This window comes from Muscardinus avellanarius, assembly GCF_963383645.1.
Source record: "Muscardinus avellanarius genome assembly, chromosome: 2".
NCBI classification, from domain to species: Eukaryota; Metazoa; Chordata; class Mammalia; order Rodentia; family Gliridae; genus Muscardinus; species Muscardinus avellanarius.
In genome coordinates, this window is record NC_137787.1 from 136,726,324 (window position 1) to 136,749,316 (window position 22,993).

Below are 22,993 nucleotides of genomic sequence, written 5' to 3' on the forward strand. Positions count from 1 at the left end.
TTAAATTAATGACATTCAATCATGTTATACTACCACAGGTCCCTAAATATAGAGTACACACTGCATATTTACTAATAGAGCAAGTCTTCTCTATTCGCTGTGACATAATTATTTTGGGTAAGCATTTGACTTTAAGTACAAATAGAAATACTACATCCTGTGATTGTAAACATTCACCAAGAGCTTCCAGAGTACGAGTAATAGAAGTGGCCCAAGAGTCAGTTAAGTGTTCCTCACTCATTTTCATTTGGATACTGCTGAGATTATGAAAAATGTTTTGAAGGCAAATGTTACGATAAGCCTTCCTTACTGGTATTTCTGTAAGAAAGTAGTTCTGGATATATATTTTTAGTCAAAAACACCTGAAAGTCATTCTAAAAGCTACATTAAGCACCATTTTCACTTACCTGAAATATATTAATTTAAATTCAGCAGTATGAATGATTATTAATATCAGAAATAAAAAATAACCGTGGGTCTCAAGTTCCTTCTTGTGGATACACATGGAGTACTGAGTTCCAACGGATGCTAGCTAACAGGAACCACTCATGCATAATACCGAGGGTTGTAACTCCCCCAGGGCCACATGCAACCCATAAGTCTGAGGCACAACTATTACTTCTGTCTGTGGATGCTATACAAGCAGATTTAAGGCTGTGTTCGGCTATAGAGAGTTCAGTCTCCTCTTTAATATTCCTTCTATGTTAATCACATACATGATTCAAAATTCTATAAGATGGGAGATAAAAAAGTCCCCACATACTTTTTAAATACTATTCTCCATACAATTTATTGTCGGCATATTTACATAAGGGAGTAGGGAGTATTCATACTTAAAACCATTTTTTAAAAAAATGCTCCCAGGATTTTCACACTCTTGCCACATTTCCTTAGGATTATCCTCACTTTCATTTCCTAACTTTTGGCCAACTTCACATTTGTCAGATTGTTCACTGCAGTTCACAGGCAAATCTCATGTTGCTCCCAAGAAGAGTAAAAATTTAAAAATATTCACTGCCACCCACTTTGGGACAGGCCTGGTTGCAAAGAAAACGGAGTTCCTGGTGTGGAAGGATAACTAGGGAAGCCGTCAGGCTGAGCTGGATAGCTTTCCAGAGCTGAAGCTGAATGGACCTGAGAGAAAGAACATGCAGGTTAGAAGAGTGCCACATCCCATCGAGCCTGGACTGGCTTCTTGCTTTAAACATGCAGAACAGGAAGGAAAGAACAAAGTTTGAGCAAGAAAAACAATGTTCAGTTGCCTATATTTGTTCAAACTTCTTCAGGCATTAAAATATTTAATATTCTTGCCATTAAAATACTCAAAATTTTTGTCAAAAGTCAATAGCTTTTCTAGAGATAATTTGCTTTATGGGTTCATTATAGCTTAAAAAGACAATTTATATATAACGGTCACAAATATAAAGATTGTATTTTATTAAGCAAAGTATAAATGGAGATTTTTTAAAAATCTGTAGGGGGTAAAAACAATTCATATAGATGAACTATCTTATCCTGGATACTCTTCTAAAAGAAGAAAAGCATTATTTGCAAATATGAAGAGAACTAATCCTTAAATCTCCAAGCATTCTGATAAGAACCACTTTTGGCCAATATCACATTATCACTACAAAAGTAGTTATACCTGGGATCATTCAGTTATGCCAGGTGGTGCCGCCTACCTGCTGCAACAGTGCCGACTGTGCTGCTGCATTATGCTGCAAGTCTTGCAAGGATGACTGTGGAGGATTCTGGGAAAACCCAGGGATCCCTGGGAGGGACAGGAGGCCTGGGAAAACAGAGCTGCCTGCAGCTTGAAGTCCAGAAGATAAACTAAAACAATTGAGAAAAACAGGTCAAACCACAGGTAAAAACAGAAAAGCTGCTTTACTATTTGTCAAGTAGTACCATAGTATCTAAAAATGATAAAACAAAGATGTAGAATTTATTTGTTGGAAGGATGAACGCCACTTGCTGATGTGAAACAAACTTTCTGATCTAAAGTCTATGACTCTAAGCCGGGTATGGTGGCGCACGCTTGTAATTCCAGCATTCCAGAGGCTGAGACTAGAGGATCCCGGTTCACAGACAGCCTCAGCTACTTAGTGAAGCCCTCAGCAACTTAGTGAGACCCTGTCTCAAAATAAATAAAAAACAGGGCAGGGAGTGTAGTCCGGAGGTCAAATGCCCCTGGGTTCCATCCCCAAACCCGCAAGGGAAAAAAAAAAATGTCTATTACTCTGGATTTATAAGTTTATTTTAAAGATTGTGATTGTTCTTTTCTTTTTTTGGGGGGGGGGTGCTGAAGATTGAACCCAGGGGCATTCCACCTCGGAGTTACACCTCCAACCTTATTTTTTATTATTTTGAAACAGGGTCTAAGTTGCGGAGGGCTTCACTAAGTCGCTGAGGATGTCAGTGAACCTGGATCCTCCGGTCTCAGCCTCCCAAATGCTCGGATTACAAGCATGCGCCACCATGCCGGGCTTAAAGATAGGTTTATTTATTTGTTTTGGCCACTTTATAGTTAAACATTAATATCTTATATATCTAACTTAGCTAAAGGGTTGAAAAACCATGGCATATGTTTGGAATAGTAAAGTTCCGGCATAGAACAACGTAATTTAGCACCACCAAATGATTGCATTTTGACTTTCATTTGGAGAACACAAAACAGGACACAATAGGTGGTAAGTCACTTTATCCTTTCTGCAAACTATTAACATACCCAGCTTGTGCAACAAGAGCAGAGTTGAAGTTGGAACTGAAGGCTGAAGCGAATCCCGGGAGGACAGGAGCGGGCGACGGGGCGGAGGCCGCGACCGGGAGCGGGGCAACAGCGGGCACCGTGGAGGGCGCCTGCAGTCCCGGGAACGAAGGCAGAGCAGGGGCCCCGCCGGGGGTGTTGGACACAGAGAAGCCAGGGTAGGAGGGATTCGAGGACGGCAGAGCTCCCTGGGTAACCGAAAACAGCGAGGGCACCGCAGTGGATAGGTTGAGTGGGAAAGGCGCCGCGGAGGCGGGGACGGCGGGGAGCCCCGAGAGCACAGCTGCCGCAGAGGAGGAGCTGGGGTGCGGCAGAGGCGCGGAGGTGGCAGTGGCTGAGGCAGCCACCAGGGCCCCTGGGAGGGAGGCTGGGGGGTTGAGGGATGGGTTGCCGGGTAAAGGAAAACTGCTGGTCAAGGAAGTGAAAGGTGGGAGTGCGGTGAACACGGGGGCGATGGGGGCGGAGGAGGCATGGGGCGGGAGGGAAATGGAGGAAAGGGGGTTGGAGCCGCTCAGGGGCGCGGCCAGGCCGGAGAGCCCCGAGAGCGCGGGGTTAAGGCAAGTGGGCAGGGTGACGGGCATCGAAGTGGCGGGATAAGCCCGACCCAGCGGCCCTGACAAGCCTAAGGGGCCGTGGGAGGGCGTCGCGGAATGCGAGTGGGCCGGGCCCTTGAAGGCCGAGGGAGTGGGGCTGGTGGGCTCGGTTTTGATCATGATGGGCGCGGTGGTCACCGTGGGCGCGGGCGACATGTGCAGGTCTGAGGCTCCTGGGTGCGGGCCATGCAGGAGCGGGGCAGCAGGGCCGCCACTGGCGGGCACCGAGGCGGCGCAGGATGCAGGCGGCGCCAGGGCGGGCTGCACTGGCAGCGTCGGCGGAGTGGTAGTTGAGCTGGCTGCAGGGGATGGTAGGCCTGGGAACATGGCCAGCCCCGGAGTAGATGACCGCGGGACGGGCATGGCCGCCAGGGCGTAGCACTTGTTCGGGGCTGAGGCGGGAGAATCAGAGTTCTGCTTAGGAAGAGAGGGTAAGGAGGCCAGCCCACTTGTGCCCGCCGATGACAAAGCAGAGGAGCTGATTAGATTGGTATCGCTGGACGTCAGAAAGCCTTTTAAAGCAGACAGAAGAGGGTTATTTACACCGAGGGGCCCGGCAACGCCGGAGCCAGAGCTACCGGCAATGACAGAGGGCGTCGGAGTGGAGACACCTTGGGACGCTGGAGCCAGGGGCAAAGGGAGCCCTGCGAACACCGATGACAGTGAGGCAGAGCTCGGGCTGCTGGCGGAGGCTGCGGAGGCGCTGGCAGAGAAGGGGAGGCTGGTGAAAGGCGCGGAGGTGGAAGCCAGGGCGTCACTGGAGGCCGGTGCTGCCCGCGCTGTGGCAGGAGCAGCAGGAGCTGAAGGGCCGGGTGGGGGCAGCAGGCCGGAGAAGGTGGGTGGAGCCGGGGCAGCCGTGGTACTGTGGCTGGAAGTCACTGGCGCAGGGGGCAGCGAGGGTGTCCTGATAACCGTGGGGTTTGGCGCGGACGGCTGCGGTGTGTGGACAGCAGAGGAGACCTGGCCCGGAAACACAGGCAGGACAGCACTGGGCAGGTTCATTCCGGCCACCGTGGCCGCTGCGGATGCTGCGGAGTGATTTACTGCCTTGACTGGGGATGCAGTGGGAACAGGAGTTGCAGCAGGTGTGGAAGGATTAGAACCATGAGGAGAAAAGAGTGTCTGGTTCGCTGGGGTGGAAAATGCTGTGGGATGGAGGAAAAAGGCAAGCATTTATCTTCATGCTGATATATCCACCTTGAACTCAAAAGAAATACATGACAATTTTTTGGTCCTTTTCCACAAATATCCAAGAATATCAATGACAGGTATAATCAGCTTTTGTAGTTTCTCAAGTACTAGGTTCCACAGCCCTCTGGAGCCTGGGTCCATCCAGGCATTAACTAGACCCAGCTCTGAATAGCCCAGCCAGCCAGTGTCAGTCACTGATCTTACCTCTTCTTTGAAAACCACTTATCTAGAGGAATAATCAAAAATCAGTTTCTCTCTCAAGAGCTTTATGATATTGCTTCCCTTTTAGAGGCAGGCAAGGTCTTCCAGGATCCATGACTCTCCAGGACTGCGTGTTACTGAGAATTGAGCCAAAGATATTCTACCTCTGAACTACAGTCCCAGCCTTAGCCTTATTTTTTTTGATATAGGGTCTCACTAAATTGCTGACGCTGGTGTGAGCCAACGTTCCTCCTATTATGTCCATCCAAGTACTGAGATGAGCTGATTTATTATTCAGTCCAAAATTTTTTTTTTTTTTTGCAGGTCTGGGGATGGAACCCAGGGGCATGTGACCTCCGAGCTACACCCCCTGCCCAATTTTTTATTCTTTATTTTGAAGCTGGGTCTCACTGAGTTGCAGAGGGCTTCACTAAGTAGCTGAAGCTGTCCGCGAACCGCTATCCTCCAGCAGTCTCCCAAATGCTGGGATTACAAGCATGTGCCACCACGCCCGGCCAGTCCAAATTCTTAATGCATACAGTACTCCACTTCTTGAATTTGCTCAGACTGACCAATCTACACCACCTTAACCTCTAACCTTCACCTAGTTTGTTCTGGGAGCCTCTTTAGTGAAAAACCCACTCCTAATTGATCTTTAGCATCTTACCACCTAGTACAGAGCATGGCATCTGGGTACTTAATGAGTGTCTGCTACAGTGGATATGCCATGATTACCAGAAATGACAGTTCTCTAACACATCTAAAATTTTATTCTCAGCCCTATTTTTAGATTTCTAAAATATTTTTATTCTTATAAGCTCTATAAAGAATAATAATAATTACTATTATTATTATTATAATAAGCCAGCATGGTGGCGCACACTTGTAATCCCAGCATTTGGGAGGCTGAGACAGGAGGATTGTGGTTCAAAGACAGCCCCAGCTACTTAGTGAGGCTTTTTGCAACTTAGTGAGACCCTGTTTCAAAAAATAAAATTAAAAATAGGGCTGGGGGTGTAGCTCAAAGGTAGAATGGCCCTGGGTTCCATCTCCAGTACTACAAAAAAAAAATAATAATGATAATAATAACAACAATAACTATTTGTGGGATGATGTGATTTCTCTCTGAATGAATTCAATGACTGTATCTGTGATTCTGTTAGTGTCAAATGGAAAGCACAACTTGTATCAGTAATATAATGACAATTATCATCCAACACTGTATTGCTATTAATGCTGCTTCAGTTATAAGCAGGGGATACTCCTTTGGTAGTGATAAATCAATTGAAAGGCATTTTCAGGAATTAAAGTAACAGACATTTAAAAATCTAAGTATAAGTAAAAACAATTTTTTTATGGTACTGGGGATGAAACCCAGGGGTATTCCACCTCTGAGCTACATCCAGCCTTATTTTTTACTCTATATTTGGAAACAGTCTCACTACATTGTGGAGGGCCTCATTAAGTTGCTGAGGCTGGTCGTGAACCTGTAATCCTCCTGTCTCAGCCCCCCAAGTACTGGGATTACAAGTGTGCACCACTATGACTGACCACGTGTAAGATTTGAAGCTAGTCCTGTCAGACCCATGCTCTTTACCACAATGAGTTTGTGTTAATTATCGTTTATATGGCCTCAAAATGGAGAAAAAGCTCTTAAGCACATTCATATAACACATCATTGGAAAAGATATTACGCAACTCTTATTAATAGTACTTATGACATTTACCCTGGCTACCCCTTCCAAAAACAAATTTATGAATAAAGTGGAACTTTATAAAGGCTAAAGTTCCTGTAATCTCCTTTCCATACAAGTTAAAAGACCTCAAGGTCACAAAGCTAGGTGGTTTGAGTGCCAGGATAGGAAACCAGGTATCCTAACATCTTCACTTAGTATTCTTTCCATGCAACTATGCTACTTTATTTAGTAAACAGAACAAAAGCACCTATTAAGCACCATTTTAAGGGAAGAAATTTCTGAGACTCCTAACCATGTGCTGTAATAAACAGATTCTGTGTTACACAAGAAATGACTCCAATGAAGTCCCATGTCTGAAAGCACCTCCTTTCCACCACACATCCTAGATGAAGAGTGCACGTAATGGTGCTGCTGCCACCTGTAGGGCGATGCAGACCATGCTCTCTCTTCAACTGTACTTCCTGCACTGGCATGCATGCATCCATCCTTCCTTCTTTCTTCCCCCCTCTCCCCCCACTTCAACTGTACTTCTGGCCCTTCCTCTTTCTTCCTTCCTTTTATTTTTTTATAGTACTGGAGATAAACCCAGGGGCATTCTACCTCCAAGCTAACCCCCCAACCCTATTTTTCATTCTTTATTTTGAAACAGGGCCACAAACCTGCGATCCCCCCTTTCTCATACTAAATACTGGGATTCCATATGTGCGTCTCCACATCTGCCTTCCTTTTTTCTTTTCTAATTAAGTTATGCCTAATAACACTTACTAAAACAATTAAATATAAAATTTGATACAGCATTTACCAAAGAGATTTATTATTCTGTTTTTATAGAAAAAAAGTAGCTTTTAAAATCACAGAATGTAAATACAAATTGTGTAGCACTTATATTTCAAGTTCTGCAAATAGGATACAAAATCATAAATTTAATCCTAATCCAGTTAATACATGCATTCAAAATATATATCATTATTAAGCCACTTTTAGCAAGTATTAATTATGTTCTTTATCTAGGAACTTTTCTTAAAATATTCCAGATACTTAACTCAAATTACTCTCAGTAAATAGAATAGTTAACCATAACAGACATTACTTATCTCTGGATCAAATATGGTACTTACTTTGATTCTGTGTAGGTTTTGACTGATTGGAAATATCTTCACTTTCTATATAAAAGTAAATAAATAAAAGCTAATTAAAAAACTTTAACCAAAATATTCAACACCATAAAAATAAGAGATTGGAGTAAAAAAAAAAAAAAAAAAAAAAAGAAAAACAAAACACACACACACAGAGCTAAGAAGGCACAATGTATGCATATGGAAAATAAATACAAATCATAACTATATGAGTACTGAGATGATTATGTTTTAAATAGGCATTGTTACTTTATAGATACATTTAAAAACACTTTCTGAAAACATGCCATCCAGCATGTACCACGCAGGAAAAAACATAGCCTGCACTACAATACAGAGTGCAGACATTACATCTATGTGGTTGGCTGAGCAGACAGCTAGGACTCTGGGCAACACTGCCTACCAGAGAGCAGAGGTGGGAGGTGTGTGGAGTGAAGGAAGAGCACAGAATCCACTGTCATCTACTCGAGTAGGCAAGTAGATTAAGAGCTACACATTAAAAATTTACCAAAAAAGTAATTTGAGCATATATAGGACATTTTCATACTTATGAGTCTGGGCCCTTCTCACCACTTTTTTTCTTTTTCAGTGATGGGACTGACCTCAGGGCCTCATATACATGTTTGCCACTTTTTAATTTTTAATTAATTTTTTTTTTTTTTTTTTTTTTTTGCAGGTCTGGGGATGGAACCCAGGGGCATTCGACCCCTGCCCTATTTTTTATTCTTTTTATTTTGAAACCGTGTCTCACTGAGTTGCAGAGGGCCTCACTATGTAGCTGAGGCTGTTGGCAAACCAGGATCCTCCGGTCTCAGCCTCCCGAATGCTGGGATCACAAGCGTGCACCACCACGCCCGGCACCGTTTGCCACCTTATAACAGTCCATTCTGCTCCATGGCAGGAGTTATTGGGCCAAATAGTTACCAATCATTAAGTCAAATGTACTTTTTTCAGAGTTTGTCAAAGTTTCATCCAGCTTAAGAAATGGTTCTTTTTTGTACAACCTGCTCATGTTCACACATTTGGCCAAAGGGCACTCAAGTAGACTCTTGAAAAAGTGGAGGACAACCATGCCAACTAATTGGAAGCGGAACATAGGCTATAGAAGACCCACAGGGTCCAAACTACTGTTCCATAAGGTCTTACCCTTGCAATATGCAAGCGATAAACTGCCTCAGGGCAGAGTATCCTTTACAACTTCACCCTTACCCCCACACATAATCCCCCATCGATTCCAGCTTCCCTTTTCATACGCTCCTTTGGTGAGTCAGATGGGCATTTGGACTACTGTCTGAAAATCTCAATAAAGGTTTAGAGGTCGAACCTTTTCCAGCTCTCTTTAAGCTTGCACTTAATAGAAAACCTTTAAAAGGGGGGTGATAGTGGATACTATGATCCTTCTAGGGTTATGTACAGGTTCTAGTATTTCTAAAACTTGCTTGAGGATGAGTGTCACTGGACATCATTAAAAAATAAAGATGTCAGACCCTACTTCTAATCTGCCGAATCAGAATCTCTTCACATGTGGGCAGCTAAGGATGTTTAACAAACACTCCCAGGTAGTTGCAGCTCAAAGAAATCACCTTACGATCGCTTTGCCATTCCTCCCACAGTATTTTATTAAGTCTATTCTTATCTATTTCCTCAACTTACTGCATAAGCGAGCCAACCATCTTTAGTACTATGGCATACTATATAAGCAGCACACATTTATTTCAGTGGGCTGGTTTGGGTGCCCCTTAGTTCCCACAGCACCTACACTCTTGTCACAGCATTGGCCAGCCCATCCTATCTTTCAGAATCTAAGTTGCCATTTGGTGTAAACCACATTCCAGTTTCAGAGAAACTATGAAAATATGTGCAGTTCAGAACCAATGAAGCAGAACACACTGACACTGGCTTCTCTTTCCTTACCTGCACTGCTTGCTAGAATGTAAACTCTTCACAAACAGGACTTTGTTCACCTTTGTATCTCTATTTTACAGCATGTGGAAGGTCACCTAATATTGACTATGCTATTCAACAATAATACTAAAATGGTCTTCTATTATTACAACAAATGGAAATCCATTAAGATTGTGAAGTCTGCCCAAGGTTACCGAGGCACTGGCATCCACATCTGTCAGCCTCTGAGCTTGTGCTCTCACCACCCCGACAATGCCCTGCCAGGCAACTCTCCCCTCCAAGTGCACTGCTGTGAATGAGTTACTTACTTTTAGCACCTCAAAATATCATGACTTTACCTGTTCCTACTGGATTTGGAGTATATGGAGATGGAGGGGGTACACCTGGAGCTACGACATTGGCTAATGGTACCAGACCTGCGTTGTTATAAGCACCTAAAAATAAAAATATGACAGAAAAAATATATATTAAATCACCACTCTGTGGCTAGGAATTCCAACTGTACCAATGCAGCTACTCAACTTGTTTATAAAATTATTACATAATGCAGTTGCATTTTACATGGAGGTTTGGGGCTCGGACCAAGTGAGACGCGAGACCAGTGAGACAACAGGAGAGTCCTGCTGACGCTGCATGCCCACCCCAGGCCCAAGCTCACCGGACAGGACAGCACAGCACACACAACCTGCCACACTTCAACCTAACTATATATACTTGACCTTTTTAAGTTAAGTGCATTGATGACAACTCTGGACACTGACTACCAAAAGAAGGACTCAAGGTCATTTATCAAAATGAAAACCCATAATAAGAAAAAAAATGATTGAGAAAAATCTGCAATTAACATATAAGAAAAATACCCTAAATAAACTCTGCCTGTCTGCTACGGTGCTGTGTACTAGGTCATTAGTAGCTGACAGTGGGCAAAATTAAACTCTTATAAAACCTTGTAAGTGTTGCTGATTTCCCAAGTATTTAAACAAGTCCTTACTTTCAAATTAACAAACAGCAAAACAGAAAAAAGTGAAAATGAGACAACTGCTTACTTGGTGCAATAGTTGCATGCGGCCGGCATGGAGGTATTGGGTAGGGAACAGGTTTGTGTGGATTATATGTCGAAGGGGGCTAGGCAAGGAGGAAAAGCACAGCAGTTAGAAGGAAGCCAAGTCAAATGTCTCTGACAAAACAAAATACAGCCTCCTTTCAAAATATTTAGTCCTAGTAGGCTAACAATGTCCCTGCATATCACATGCTACTGACCTAAGACATGGCACAGATGAGAGACTTCTGTGCTGTAATAGAAATGGTTACTATTAGATTCCAAAGCCTGCTAAAAACAGTTATATGTTTACTTATTTCATTACCTGGTCATCTCTAATGAAAGATCAAATTTTACCCTAAAGAGCAAACTCCTCTCTGACCAGCCTAAATTAAGCTAAGAATTCCTATCTCCTCCTATGTAACTAGCCCAAGAAATCTGCTAAGTGTAGAATCACACACACGCACATAAGTACCAATGACAGTGTCCTCCCAATCCTACCATTCCTACCCTCTTTTCTCCCTCTGGAAGATAAAAGCATTGTTAGCCTTAGCATTTGGCATTCTGACAACTGTCATAGAATGTACACTATATTAAGAATTCAATATTTCAGTCCTTTTTTTTTTTTTTGGTGGTTCTGGGGATGAAACCCTTCTACTTCCAGGCTACACTCCCAGATCTATTTTATATTTTATTTGGAAACAGGGTCTCTTAAGCCAGCGAAGTTGGCTTTGAACCTCCTCAATCCTCCTGTCTCCGCCTCCCAAGTGTGGGGATTACAAGAGTGCGCCACCATGCCCAGCAGTATTTCAGTCCTTTTGTCTTTTGAAATTCATAAATCCACAAATATTTTTACTGCTGATGGTACTAACATAAGTAATAAAGAACATTAAAAAAAACTGGTCTTTAGAGAACCAGAAACATCTGAAGCTAAAACAAATATTATACCGTCCCCTACAGAAAGAGTGCACATGCCTTTGGGGCTGGAGAAGGGACCCAGTTTCTCCTTAGATGTCCTAAGCTGCCACCTCTGGCATTCTTGTCATGTGGATGGGCGGACTGCAAGATGGCTATGTGGAGGCCTCCAGTATGTCAGCTCAAACCATCCTTCAACTCAAGGTGATCTTCATCTGTCCAGCTTACATTCTAGTCACAAGAACCATACCTTGAACACTCTCCACCTCCTGTCTCCATTCTTGTTTCACTAATACTAATTACTAATTTTGACAAACCAGAACATCAGTTAAAGCAAACACCATGCTCCATACTTTCAACCGAACGGCTGAACGTGATTAGAGAGAAAAAAATTAAAGCAATTTGGCTGATTTCACTTTAAAATAAAACATTTAACCTAAAAGGGCCCTTATCACTGCTAACTAATTTCCCTCTCCTATTCTCCCAGAATTTCTAATATATTTAAACCTTGCAATACAAAAATTTAATTTATGCTCTAAATAAAAGGACAACTACAGATAGGAGGTAAGACCTGTTTTCATATTTTTTTTCCCTCTCTCACATACCGGTTTAGATGGTCCAAGAATCCGGGCAGCTATTCCTTTTCCTTCATTGGTACATTCCTCACCATCCTTTTTCAAAGGGGTTCCCTAATTTAAAAGAAAAAGGGCAAAAGGAGAAAGGTAACTGGGATGTAAATAAACAAACCAAAACCAATAACAACAAACAAAAACTACACTGTACTTTTAAAAAAGGACCTAAGCTGGAAGAAGACTTGGGTTCCAGACCCTGGCTGAAAACCCTGATAAGGTTCTTAACCATCCTCTGCCACAGAACCCTCAGAGTACCTGGCAGAGGTACTCTGAAATAAACAAGCCACACACAGAGGGGAGGACAGAAGGCAAGGATAAAGTATGTTCTATTGTTTTTCTCTCCACAAACAGAATCCAGAATTAGACTTCTAATGCCACAATATCTATAATGCCAAAAGGATGCAAAAGAATACTTGTATTACAGCTGAAAATAGCTGAGAAAAAATGGTGTTCTTCATAAACATTCAGATGTTTACTTCTATTATCGAAGGCCAATGAAACCTCACTATACTGCTGCAATGAACAGGTTAGGCCGCCAGAGTATCTGACAGTGCATGTCCAAAAATGGCATACAAGCCAACTTCCAAGATGGCCCCCAGCAACCCTCACTACCTACCCTCAAATATAGCAGACTCATGTAACTAAGAGAAATACTACAAAATTATGTCACTTGACTCCCAAGGCCAAGTCACAAGAGGTCCTGTAGGTTGCTTGGTCTTTCTTGGGTTGTTTGTGCTGATGGAGGCCAGCACTGTGCAAATGTCCTTATGGCAAGAAATAAAGAACTACTAGCAAGCAACTCTAGCTTGCCAAGAAGCTGAGTGAGCCACCTTGAAAACATATTTTTAAGCTCCAGGAAAGCCTTTAGACAAAGTACCCCAAGCCAGAATTACCCAGCTAGGCTACTCCGGGATTCCTGACTTACAGAAACCAGAGATAGAAAATGTTCACTGTTTTAATCCACAAAGGAGTTGTTCTAAGGTAACAGAAATGTAACATCTTTTTAAAAAGTTACTTTATAAAGCAGTTTTTAAAGACATATTAGATGATATAAAAAGTTGTTCCTATTTTTTTTCCTTGTTTTTCTCATAAGACTTTTCAGAGGCTTTATTTACTATGAGATGTGATTCTCAGTAAGGAAGAAATGAGTGCAGTTTCCCAAACATACTCAACTGTGAAACTATCTGAGAAACACTGAGAATTTGAGAAATGCTCCATTATTAAGTATAAGCTATTCTAAAATACTTGAAAAAGCAAAATTAGCAAAATAAAACAAAATCCTCTTCTTTTGAAGATTGCACACAAATGTATTAAGTGTTCAAATGAACTCTGAATCAGTAGCAATCTGAATTAAGCTGATGATGTGATAGCATTCCTTTCTTTTGTAGAAACATCAACAGGCATCTTCCTACAAGCCTTCATTAACTTATGCCACATTTTTCATGCAGACATGAGCCGTTTTATGGACAGTCATCAAAGTGCTTACTGGGAAGATTCCATTAATACGACTAGGTCTTCCTTTGGGATATGGATTTCCTGGTATCGTTCCACAAGAAGATATCATAGCATGAGGAGCTTTGCAGCCCCCCTTGAAAGCCTGTAATATAATAGAGTGGTTAAAGAAAAATCAAATGAACTCACAAGTATTCTGAATATTGCAATTCCCAGCTAAAAACATAAATTAAGAAACAGCATCATATTCAATCTGTTCTCACATCAGTCACCACTTACAGTGATGAGCATGCCCACAAGTAATAAGCAAAATCATTTTATTTAAGTGGAATTATTAAGATGATATATTAACCTTGTAACTAGCAGACCGTAAAGATACCTTCAAAATGAATTCTGTAAACTATGTGCAAAAAAGTGTTTATTATCTAATCTGTTCCATTCCTCTCAACACAAAGAAATAACACAGTCCAAACTTTTAACAGCAAGCTCAAGTTAAGGGCAAGGTAAGGAGGACACATATGAAAAAGAGACATGGTCCTTCCTCTGACAAAATTTACAACTTGGAAAAGAAAATGCAAACCAACAACACAGGGTATTGGTGTACTTAAGGAGGTGCGAGGTGAGTGGCCAACTGCTTTCCACTCACTAGCCACCTCTCCCTGCTCCAACATCCCCCTCACTAGCTCCCTTTCTACTTCACAGACTGCAGGAATACCATTTTTAACCCATCACATACCAGCATTCAGATTAGTCATCAAAGTTAACATGAGAAAAAGACGATTTTTTTTTTTGGTGGTACTGGAGGTGGAACCCAGGGGCTTTCTACCTCTGGGCTATATACCCCAGACCTATTTTATATTTTATTTGGAAACAGGGTCTCACTAAGTTGCTGAGAGCCTCACTAAGTAAGTAGCGGAGACAGGAGGATCCTGTCTCAGCCTCCCAAGCGTGGGGATTACAAGCATGTGTCACCACACCCGGCTAAAAGATGATATTTTTTATCTGCCAATATTCAAAAGAACCAGCACACCATTTTCACAACAATCTTGAGAGAATTACCTGTTCAAGTACTCTTTTGCACCGTTTCTTCTCAGACATATTTATCCTAAATAAATCTTCAATGGGGCGGGAATTCTGTGCATCAACAATGTTTCTGGTAAAAAAAAAAAATTAGCTTTTCTTTTAAGAATGTGGACATACATACAAGAGGCCAGCAACTTTGCTTACTACACAAACATATCTGAATAAACTTTCTCCATGACACAGGGAGTACATGTGATTATGTAGCTTCAAAAGGTCAACTTAAATGTTTATAAAATGATGACACATAACTGAGTTATATTACTGATTACTGGAAAGTAACAAAGTAATACTATAAAACCATTATCCTGAGGTTCTTGCAAATATACCTTCTTTAATTAGTATTAAGAATATGGCAATAGAACCAACCTATGCATCAAATGCATAAAAATCGTGGTGGATCTAAAAACAAAGTTTTAATAATTTTGTGTTTTCATTCACATGTATATATACCTATCTACAGGACTTTAAAACACATACTCTCTAAGTAAACAACAACTTACATACTTTTCAATTAGGCAAAGGTTAGGTCCCACCCCTGCCTCTTCACTCTCTCATACATTATATCATCTGGCAGATGCTAGGCTAGGTGCTTTCACATGGCTCAGAGTACTTGCAGTTCATTAGCCTACCAAGTGGCTGAAGCCCTTTTACAATGGAGGGAAACAAGGCTCAGGAAGAATAGGTACCTTCCCCCCAGGAAGCTGCAGAGCTGCTGCCTAATTCAATGTCCTATCAACTTGCCCTTCAGGTTAGAGTGGTGAGGCAAAGCAAGTTACTGAAATGTAGAAATATTAAATTAAGTAATTTTGATAAGCCTCATTATGTAGAAAGTTATAACCATGTGTACAGAAATATACTGGGCATGCCGGGCGTGGTGGCGCACGCTTGTAATCCCCGCACTTGGGAGGCTGAGACAGAAGGATCACACAGGTTCAAAGCCAGTCTCAGCTACTTAGTGAGGCTCTCAGCAACTTAGTGAGACCCTGTTTCCAAACAAAAACAACATAAAATAGGTCTGGGGGTACAGCCCGCAGGCTTAGAAAGCCTCTGGGTTCCACCAGTACAACCAGAAAAAAAAAAAGAAAAAAGAAATATACTGGGGCATTTATTTACATAAGATATAAGAATTCAGCACTGTGCTTTCATAGACTATATTTTATTATACTTCTATTTACCTATGTAACTCACATATTAATATATATTAATAAGTTAAGACAGTTAAAAAGCATCCAAATTTGAAGTAGAAAAAAGAAATACTTACGAGGCTAGTAGTTCAAGAGCAACTAGCTTGTCTTTACTGAAGGTGAAACAGTTGAGTATATTGACCACTTCTGCTGGGTGAACAGCCACCATTTTCTATTAATATAAAGAATAATTTATTTTCAACAAAATTTCCATGTTAAAAATTGTCCTTTTTTGGAAATATAAATGTCCTTAATATAAACATTTTGGGTGAAACCTTTTACATTTTAGGTGACAGAGTTTATGCAAAAGTAATCCCCAAGTTGGGTGTGGTTATATTCGCCTGCAACCCCAGTATTTGGGAGGCTGAGACAACAGGCAATGTAGTGTAGTAAGATTCTCAGCAACCTAGAAACCCTGTTTCACAACAAAAAGTAAAAAAGGACTGGGGGGGGGGGGTGCACAGGCGTGATGGCGCACGCTTGTAATCCCCGCGCTTGGGAGGTGCACTTGGGAGGCGGAGACAGGAGGATCGCGCAGGTTCAAAGCCAGCCCTGCTGGCTTTAAGTGACCCTGTTTCCAAATAAAAAAAGTATAAAAATAGGTCTGGGAGTGTAGCCTGGAGGTAGAAGGGCTTCCAGGAACCCCAGTACCACAAAAAAAAAAAAAAAAGACTGGGGGTAGAACACCCCTAGGTTCAATCCCCAGTACCACACATACCAAAAAGTACACCCAGTAATTGAAAAGGAGGTCCTAAAACTATGTGAATTATACTTTCAATATAAATATTTCACAATGTGTTCATTATAGACTTTAAAGTAATAGCAAGTATTACTTTCCTCAGAAAGGTTATTTAAAAAGGTGATATATATATATATATACACATACATACACATATAAAGGATTAAACTGCTCAGCAAGTTAGAAAAAAAAATGATGTTCTTGAATTAAGAAGTGGGAAAGAGTGGGAGTAGATACACCCCAGGTGAACACTTCCCCAAAACAGTCCATGTGCTGGTGTTACCTGAGAAACGGTACATGAGTTCACAGAATGAGACAAAAACTTAAACAGGTTTCTCTAGTGCAGAGCTTTCTTAAGAATCCTATGTTAATATCATTGTGACAATTCAAAATTATGTGAAATGTTCCTTAATTATACGAGTAGGGAAATTTTACTTTTGAAGGACATTCAGAAAATTAGGCCAATTTATAGTTAACAGTTAAGAAAACCCAAAAGCAAAGTTGATGTGAGAATTAAGATTGGTTAGAGCTAACACCCAGTAGTAGTTCCTAAAGCTTGAAGCAGTGGCTTCCAAACACTTTATTAATGTATCACCAAAAGAACTGACAAAACTATGTACCCCTTTGAAGGTTTTTAAACAAATAAAGATGCTGCTAGAAGTTTAAATACAGAAGATCAATTTTCTTATTATGTTTATAAAAACCTTGAAACTACTAATTTAGCTCATTTCATTAAAAAATAAAGTTCATTATACAACCTTATTGGCAAAGTTAGTCTTCAGTGTGAAAAAATTAGTCAGATCTGATTCTTTTTAATCTTTTATCAGAAAAGGTGAGATTTAATTCAAACAAGCCTATTGCATTCGCCCTGCGATACATTTCTCACCTCTGAATTTTTGTTTTAAAGGAAGTAGAAGGCCTCAGAGCTGCCATGAGTCTGCTCTTCTGACAAAATAAGACAAAACCTTTGCTTTATTTATTTTTCTTTGGTACATGGAGAAGCTTTTCGCCATGGGGGAGAACACCCTTTCCTTTACAAAATAGAACAAAAGCAAATTGCTAAAGAGGTGGAAATAAGCAATAATAGACTTGCCTATTTTCTTAGGCAGATCAATTTAGGAAGTTAAGAATCTGTATTGATTCTATTCAAATTATTCATGTCTGGTATAAAAAAAAATTTTAAACTTCTTCTCCAGCCAGATTATCTGTGTGATCTAGATGCCTGTTAATCTAGCCTCTAGTGCATTATCCCATGTAGTAGCCACTGAGCAACTGTGCCTACTTAAACTACTTATAATAAATAAAACTAAAAAGTTTCTTAAGCTGACTATTCATATTAAATGTTCAACAGTCACAGGTAGCCAACATCTCCCAGAATCCAGCAATATAAATTTCCATCACCACTGAAAACTCATCTGGATAGTGCTGGCCTAAAGAATGGAAGTCTAACCTTAAGTAACACTACACAAAAAAATAAAGATGGATATTCAATAATAAAAGAAAGTGCATAAAAATACTTAAGAAATTCAAATCCTTGTTTTATGAATATTTTCCCCTCCAATTTGTCAATTAGGACACTGTAGTATACAATTCAACAGTACTGTCATACAACTTAAATTTATACAACCTGAGATGAATTATGGAAAATGAAGAGAATTAAATATACTTAAATTCTGCCTGCTAAACAAAAAATTACTTACATGCTGTAATGCTTTCATTGCTTTCAGCTGAGGCTCGGCCCAGGAAAAATATCTCAGTAAATCAACTACCTGAAAGCAAAGAATTAACTAAGCTTTAATTACGGTATTATTTGTTGTAATAAATATGTGAAATTCTACTCAACAAAGGTTAGTGTGGCTATGTAACTTCGAATCACTTAAAATCCAAATTTTAAAATCCTATAATCCCAGTTTCTTGGAAAGTAGAGGCAGGAGAATCCCAAGTTCAAGACAAACCTAAGCAACTTAAAGGATACTTGTGGTAAGGACATTTCTATCATTATAAAATTTTATTGGACAGCACTAGTCTAACAAGAAAGGAAAAAATTCAATCCAGGGGGAAAAAAAAGCAATGCTAATAAGAATGAGAAGATATACTATGATGCATTGTGAGTGAAAAATTAAGAAATAAAAAAAAATGACTGTGGCATGGTTTTAATCATTCCCAAGGTAGAATAGTGTGATTTAGCATAGCAGTAACTTCTACCCATTCATTTGAATGTATAATACTTACAATCTAAATATATTCCCTAAAAAATTAAGAATCACCATGATTTACAGTAGCCGCTTCTAAGTGGTGCATCGTTTTGATAATTCAGAGGGCCAGGCTCTTGCGGGCTCCCAGCACACTCTCTTTAAGAGAAGCACTGAGAGGTGGCCGGTAAAGGTGAGCAGGGCTTTCAAAGCACAACTCTGAAGTCTCAGTATGAGCAACTCCACACTGGCCACTGCCTCCAAAGATCAAAAAGGGAGAAAAAAGAAAAGATGCAAGAATCATACAAAGCTGTTTTAATTATTTTACTGTGAGTTCTTGAAAAGGTACTTAAGTTTGAATTATTCTACAAAGCAAAGACAATGGTATAAAATGGAGTGATATGGAAGGAAAATGAAAATTCTTTTTACTGCTTATAAAGAAATGCATAAATAGCAAACAAATATTGCTCATACTTTCCAGTTAATTTGAAAGAGTTTACAGCCTTCTTTTTATGGGAAAAGTTTTCTTACTATAGTACTTCTATATTTTACAAACCATAAAATCTAACAAGTTACCAATCTTTAATATAGTAAGTAGACTTAGAATGTCTCATTTAGTGGTTTAATAAAGTTTTTAAGGACTTTAGCAAAAGCACTACTAGGGAAGACATTTTCTACAAAATATCACACACAAGCAGGCACTTTAAAGCTGTTTGCTCTAAGAAATTACTAATCTTTTCAAAACAATTTTATATATGTGTGTGTGTGGTACTGGGGGTGGAACCCAGAGGCTTCCTACCTCTGGGATACATTCCCAGACCCATTTTATATTTTATATTTTATTTGGAAACAGGGTCTCATTAAGTTGCTGAAAGCCTCACTAAGTAGCTGAGGCTGGCTTCGAACCTGTGAGATCCTCCTGTCTCAGCCTCCCAAGTGCGGGGATTACAAGCGTGAGCCACCACGCCCGGCCTTTTCAAAACAATTTGAAAAAGTCATAAGGTTATTTTGTAAAGCAATGAGAAGGCTGAAAAAACTATCACCAAAAAGACAGAAACAGATGATGCAAATCATAAGAGGCTTTTAAGATTTTAGTAGGCACAACTTCAGGCTTAGAGTTATTCAAGCAATACGTTTTCAAGCTCTTGAGAAATAAATATTCAAAGCTCTTAAGAGCATTTATTATCTCAGTCTGTAGCTTCAGCTACCATTCACCCTCTCTCAGAACTGTTTACCACCACTGGAGTAAAAGTACGAAGGTTTATAAAATACTCCAACCTATATATTGTGTAAAGTTTTCTGCCCCAAACTTAAAGCTTTTATAACTCCTAAACAAATACAGCAACAAAGTAAAAGCAATTCTGAATTTGATCAACAGGTAAACCCGCATTTAACCAAAATGCTGATGCATAAAAAAGACTCTTTATAAACAAACAGTGAGAATTACCTGTTCACTAGAGAAGTATCCATGCACATATTCAATTGCTTTTAATTTATATTCTGTCAAAACAGCCTAAAAAATAGAAAGACAGCATTAAATGAATAAGCAGCAAAATAACATGTACATATCAAACCTGCCCAAGCAGCCCCACATGGCAGAGCTCCTTCCCACTGATACTCAGCAGCAGCAAGTCACTGTGGTGATACAATGGTGTAACTTAACAGGGTCCATATTTTAAAGGATACACAGAGAAGGAAGGCTCCTGACCCTTCCTTCTTGCTAAGAAGGAAAATAAAATCTTAGTAAGATTCAAAATTAGTAGAAATTACATACAGAATTTTTAAATAGGTTAACTAAAGAGATTCAAGCCAGGCACAGTGGCACACACTTGTAATTCCAGTACTCGGGCGGGTGATATGGGAGGATCTGGGTTTGCAGCCAGCCTCAGCTACTTAGTAAGGCCCTCTGCAACTTAGTGAGATCCTGTTTCAAAAATAATGAATAAAAAATCCGGCTGAGGAGTGTAGCTTGGAGGTAGAATTCCCCTGGGGTTCAATCAATCCCCATCACCACAAAACAAAAAACAAAAAATTTAAAACATCAAATCAAGTTTTTATTTTTGTAAGGATTGAACCCAGGGTCTTGAGCAAGTAAGGCAAGAACTCTACCACTGAGATACATCCTCCGAAAATCAAATTTTCATTTTTTAAGATGCTGCTTGCTCATCCTTTATTGAGCCCCTAGGCTGGACTAAATGAAAGGGAAAAAGAATAAGACAAGGTCTTGCTGAGGCTCTCGGTATTTCTGTAGGGTAAGAGAATGCAAGGAGCCAAAGTCCCTGAATTCAAGTCTGTGCCTGCCACTAACTGACAGTGGTGACATCTGAGAGGCACTGAATTTCTTTAAGGCATCCATCATTTACAAAAGAGAACACCATTCACTGCCCACCTCAAAGAGTTAACTGAGGATTATAATAGTCAACATTAGATCTAATTATTGCATACGTATACAATAAATGGTCTGATTCTCATACAGAATCTACCAGTAGGTGAGGGAGATGTTGGTGGCCTTGACCCAGCACTCTCTAGAGCCAACTGAAATCACACGTTCTCCTCTCAGGTGTAGAGATGGAAACACCAATCACAGCTAGGGACACTGGATCATCCGGGAGCAGATGCTCCTCTACTTGAACTCACAAACATTATTTAGACATCAGTTCATGAGCCAATTGTGTCAAATTGTAAGTACAAAGCAAATTGGCATTTTGTTTCAAATCTTAACTGAAAAACTTGACTTTCAAAAGAACAAATCTGTGCAAAAAAGGGTTCAATACCATCAAGTATGAAAAATTAGACATGTCAGAAAGCCTTATAAAGAACAAAGCAAAACAGCAAGTCCAGAAACAAAAATAATTTCATCAGCTAAAATAAATAGTAAACATCGAAACAAACAGCAACAATTCTTCTGGGTTTTTTTTGGTGTCCATCAAGGAACATAAAGGTATGTGATGGTCTAATAACAATTGCCTCGGAGGAGAACCAAGGCACCCAGTGTTAATATAACAATGGCACTGCAAATTCTTTTGCTTCTAAATAGGTTAATTTATAATTTTTGTGCCTGAGACAGGCTCAACATTACATTCCAAATTTGTTTCTTCCGCTTCTGAAAATAGTAAACCCAGCAAGTCTCAAAAAGAAACAAAAATTTGGAAGTGGGAAGAAAAAAAGTCTTGAAATTCAAGTTACTGGTGGTTAATTCCTAACAATATGACTTTACACTTAACTACACATTTCATTAGGATACTAATTTTGTTCTCACCAAAGCAACAAATATCCTGTCTACTTTTAGATTCAGAAAAACCCTTCAAAAGAAAAATTACCACAAAACAAAACTATGTATTTCTCCCAGCTTTCAACCATTTTTGTTAGTAAAAGGTGAAGAAATAAGACTCAAATATTAAGTTACTTATCTAAAAATACAGAGCTATTAATGACTTGTAGAACTGCCCTGGGGAACCAAGGACTGTCTGAATGTAATTTTCACAATATTGCACTAATTTTCAAGGTGCGTCCACATAATTTCTATTTGCACAGCAAATGTATATCGATGCAACTTCCTACACTACACGTGAAAATCCAAACTTAGCTGACAAAGCGAAGACCCTTATTTTGCACCATCTGCACGCAGCGCCTCAAAAAAAAAAAAAAAAAAAAAAAACCGTGGCCATTGGTACCGCAGAGAATAAGAAATGAAGGAATTACCTTTCGAATTTCATCCAACACCGTTTCAAATGACTTTTTGTCCATCCTGACGGGGTTTTCTGAACAACTGTACTTTATGAGTTACAAAGCGCTCATGCCGGTCGGCTCCAGCCGAGGAAGGAAAGGGACTGCGGGGCGGGACGGGGAGGCGGCGCCGACTCCGCGGGAGCCTCAGGACCCGACTTGGAGAAACTTTTACTTAAAACAAAACCCGCTCCGTCGGGCTCCCGGCTCCCGCGCTCGGGGCGGCCGGACTCGGCGTCCGCACCGGAGCCCGGGAGGCCGCGCGGCGGAGGCACCTGCGCGGGCGGCGGGGAGGAGGCGGCGGCCCGCGGCCCGCACAGCGCCCGGCCGCCTCGCCGCCCTCACCGCCGCGACCCCGGGCGCATGGCGCGGCTCGCGCTCCTCCCGGCCGCTCCGCCCGCCTCCTGGGCCCCGCAGCCCCGGCAGCGGATGGCGGAGCAGGCTCTTTGTTACCAGCTGCCGCGGCTTCCGGGAGCGGCTTGCGGCCGGAGAGCGGGGGAGCCGGGCGAAGGGGGACACGGCCTTGCGCGGGGGGTTCCCG

The 22,993-nt window shown here is 40.9% G+C and overlaps 1 protein-coding gene across 2 annotated transcripts; it reads right to left on the bottom strand.

The window, feature by feature from the left end:
* Positions 1–1,011: 1,011 nt before the first annotated feature.
* PROSER1 (proline and serine rich 1) lies at positions 1,012–22,473 on the bottom strand (the record flags this gene model as incomplete). 2 transcript variants are annotated; one of them, XM_080720005.1, is made up of 13 exons in its annotated part: positions 1,012–1,134; positions 1,683–1,833; positions 2,729–4,505; positions 7,568–7,612; positions 9,829–9,924; positions 10,537–10,615; positions 12,050–12,133; positions 13,563–13,673; positions 14,588–14,681; positions 15,873–15,967; positions 18,235–18,303; positions 20,174–20,239; positions 22,429–22,473. In XM_080720005.1, the coding sequence occupies 13 exons, from the start codon at positions 22,471–22,473 to the stop codon at positions 1,012–1,014; spliced, it is 2,835 nt and encodes a 944-aa protein (XP_080576131.1). The 2 variants fall into 2 exon arrangements, with proteins under 2 accessions (XP_080576131.1, XP_080576132.1); XM_080720006.1 differs by lacking the exon at positions 20,174–20,239.
* Between the last annotated feature and the right edge of the window lie 520 nt (positions 22,474–22,993).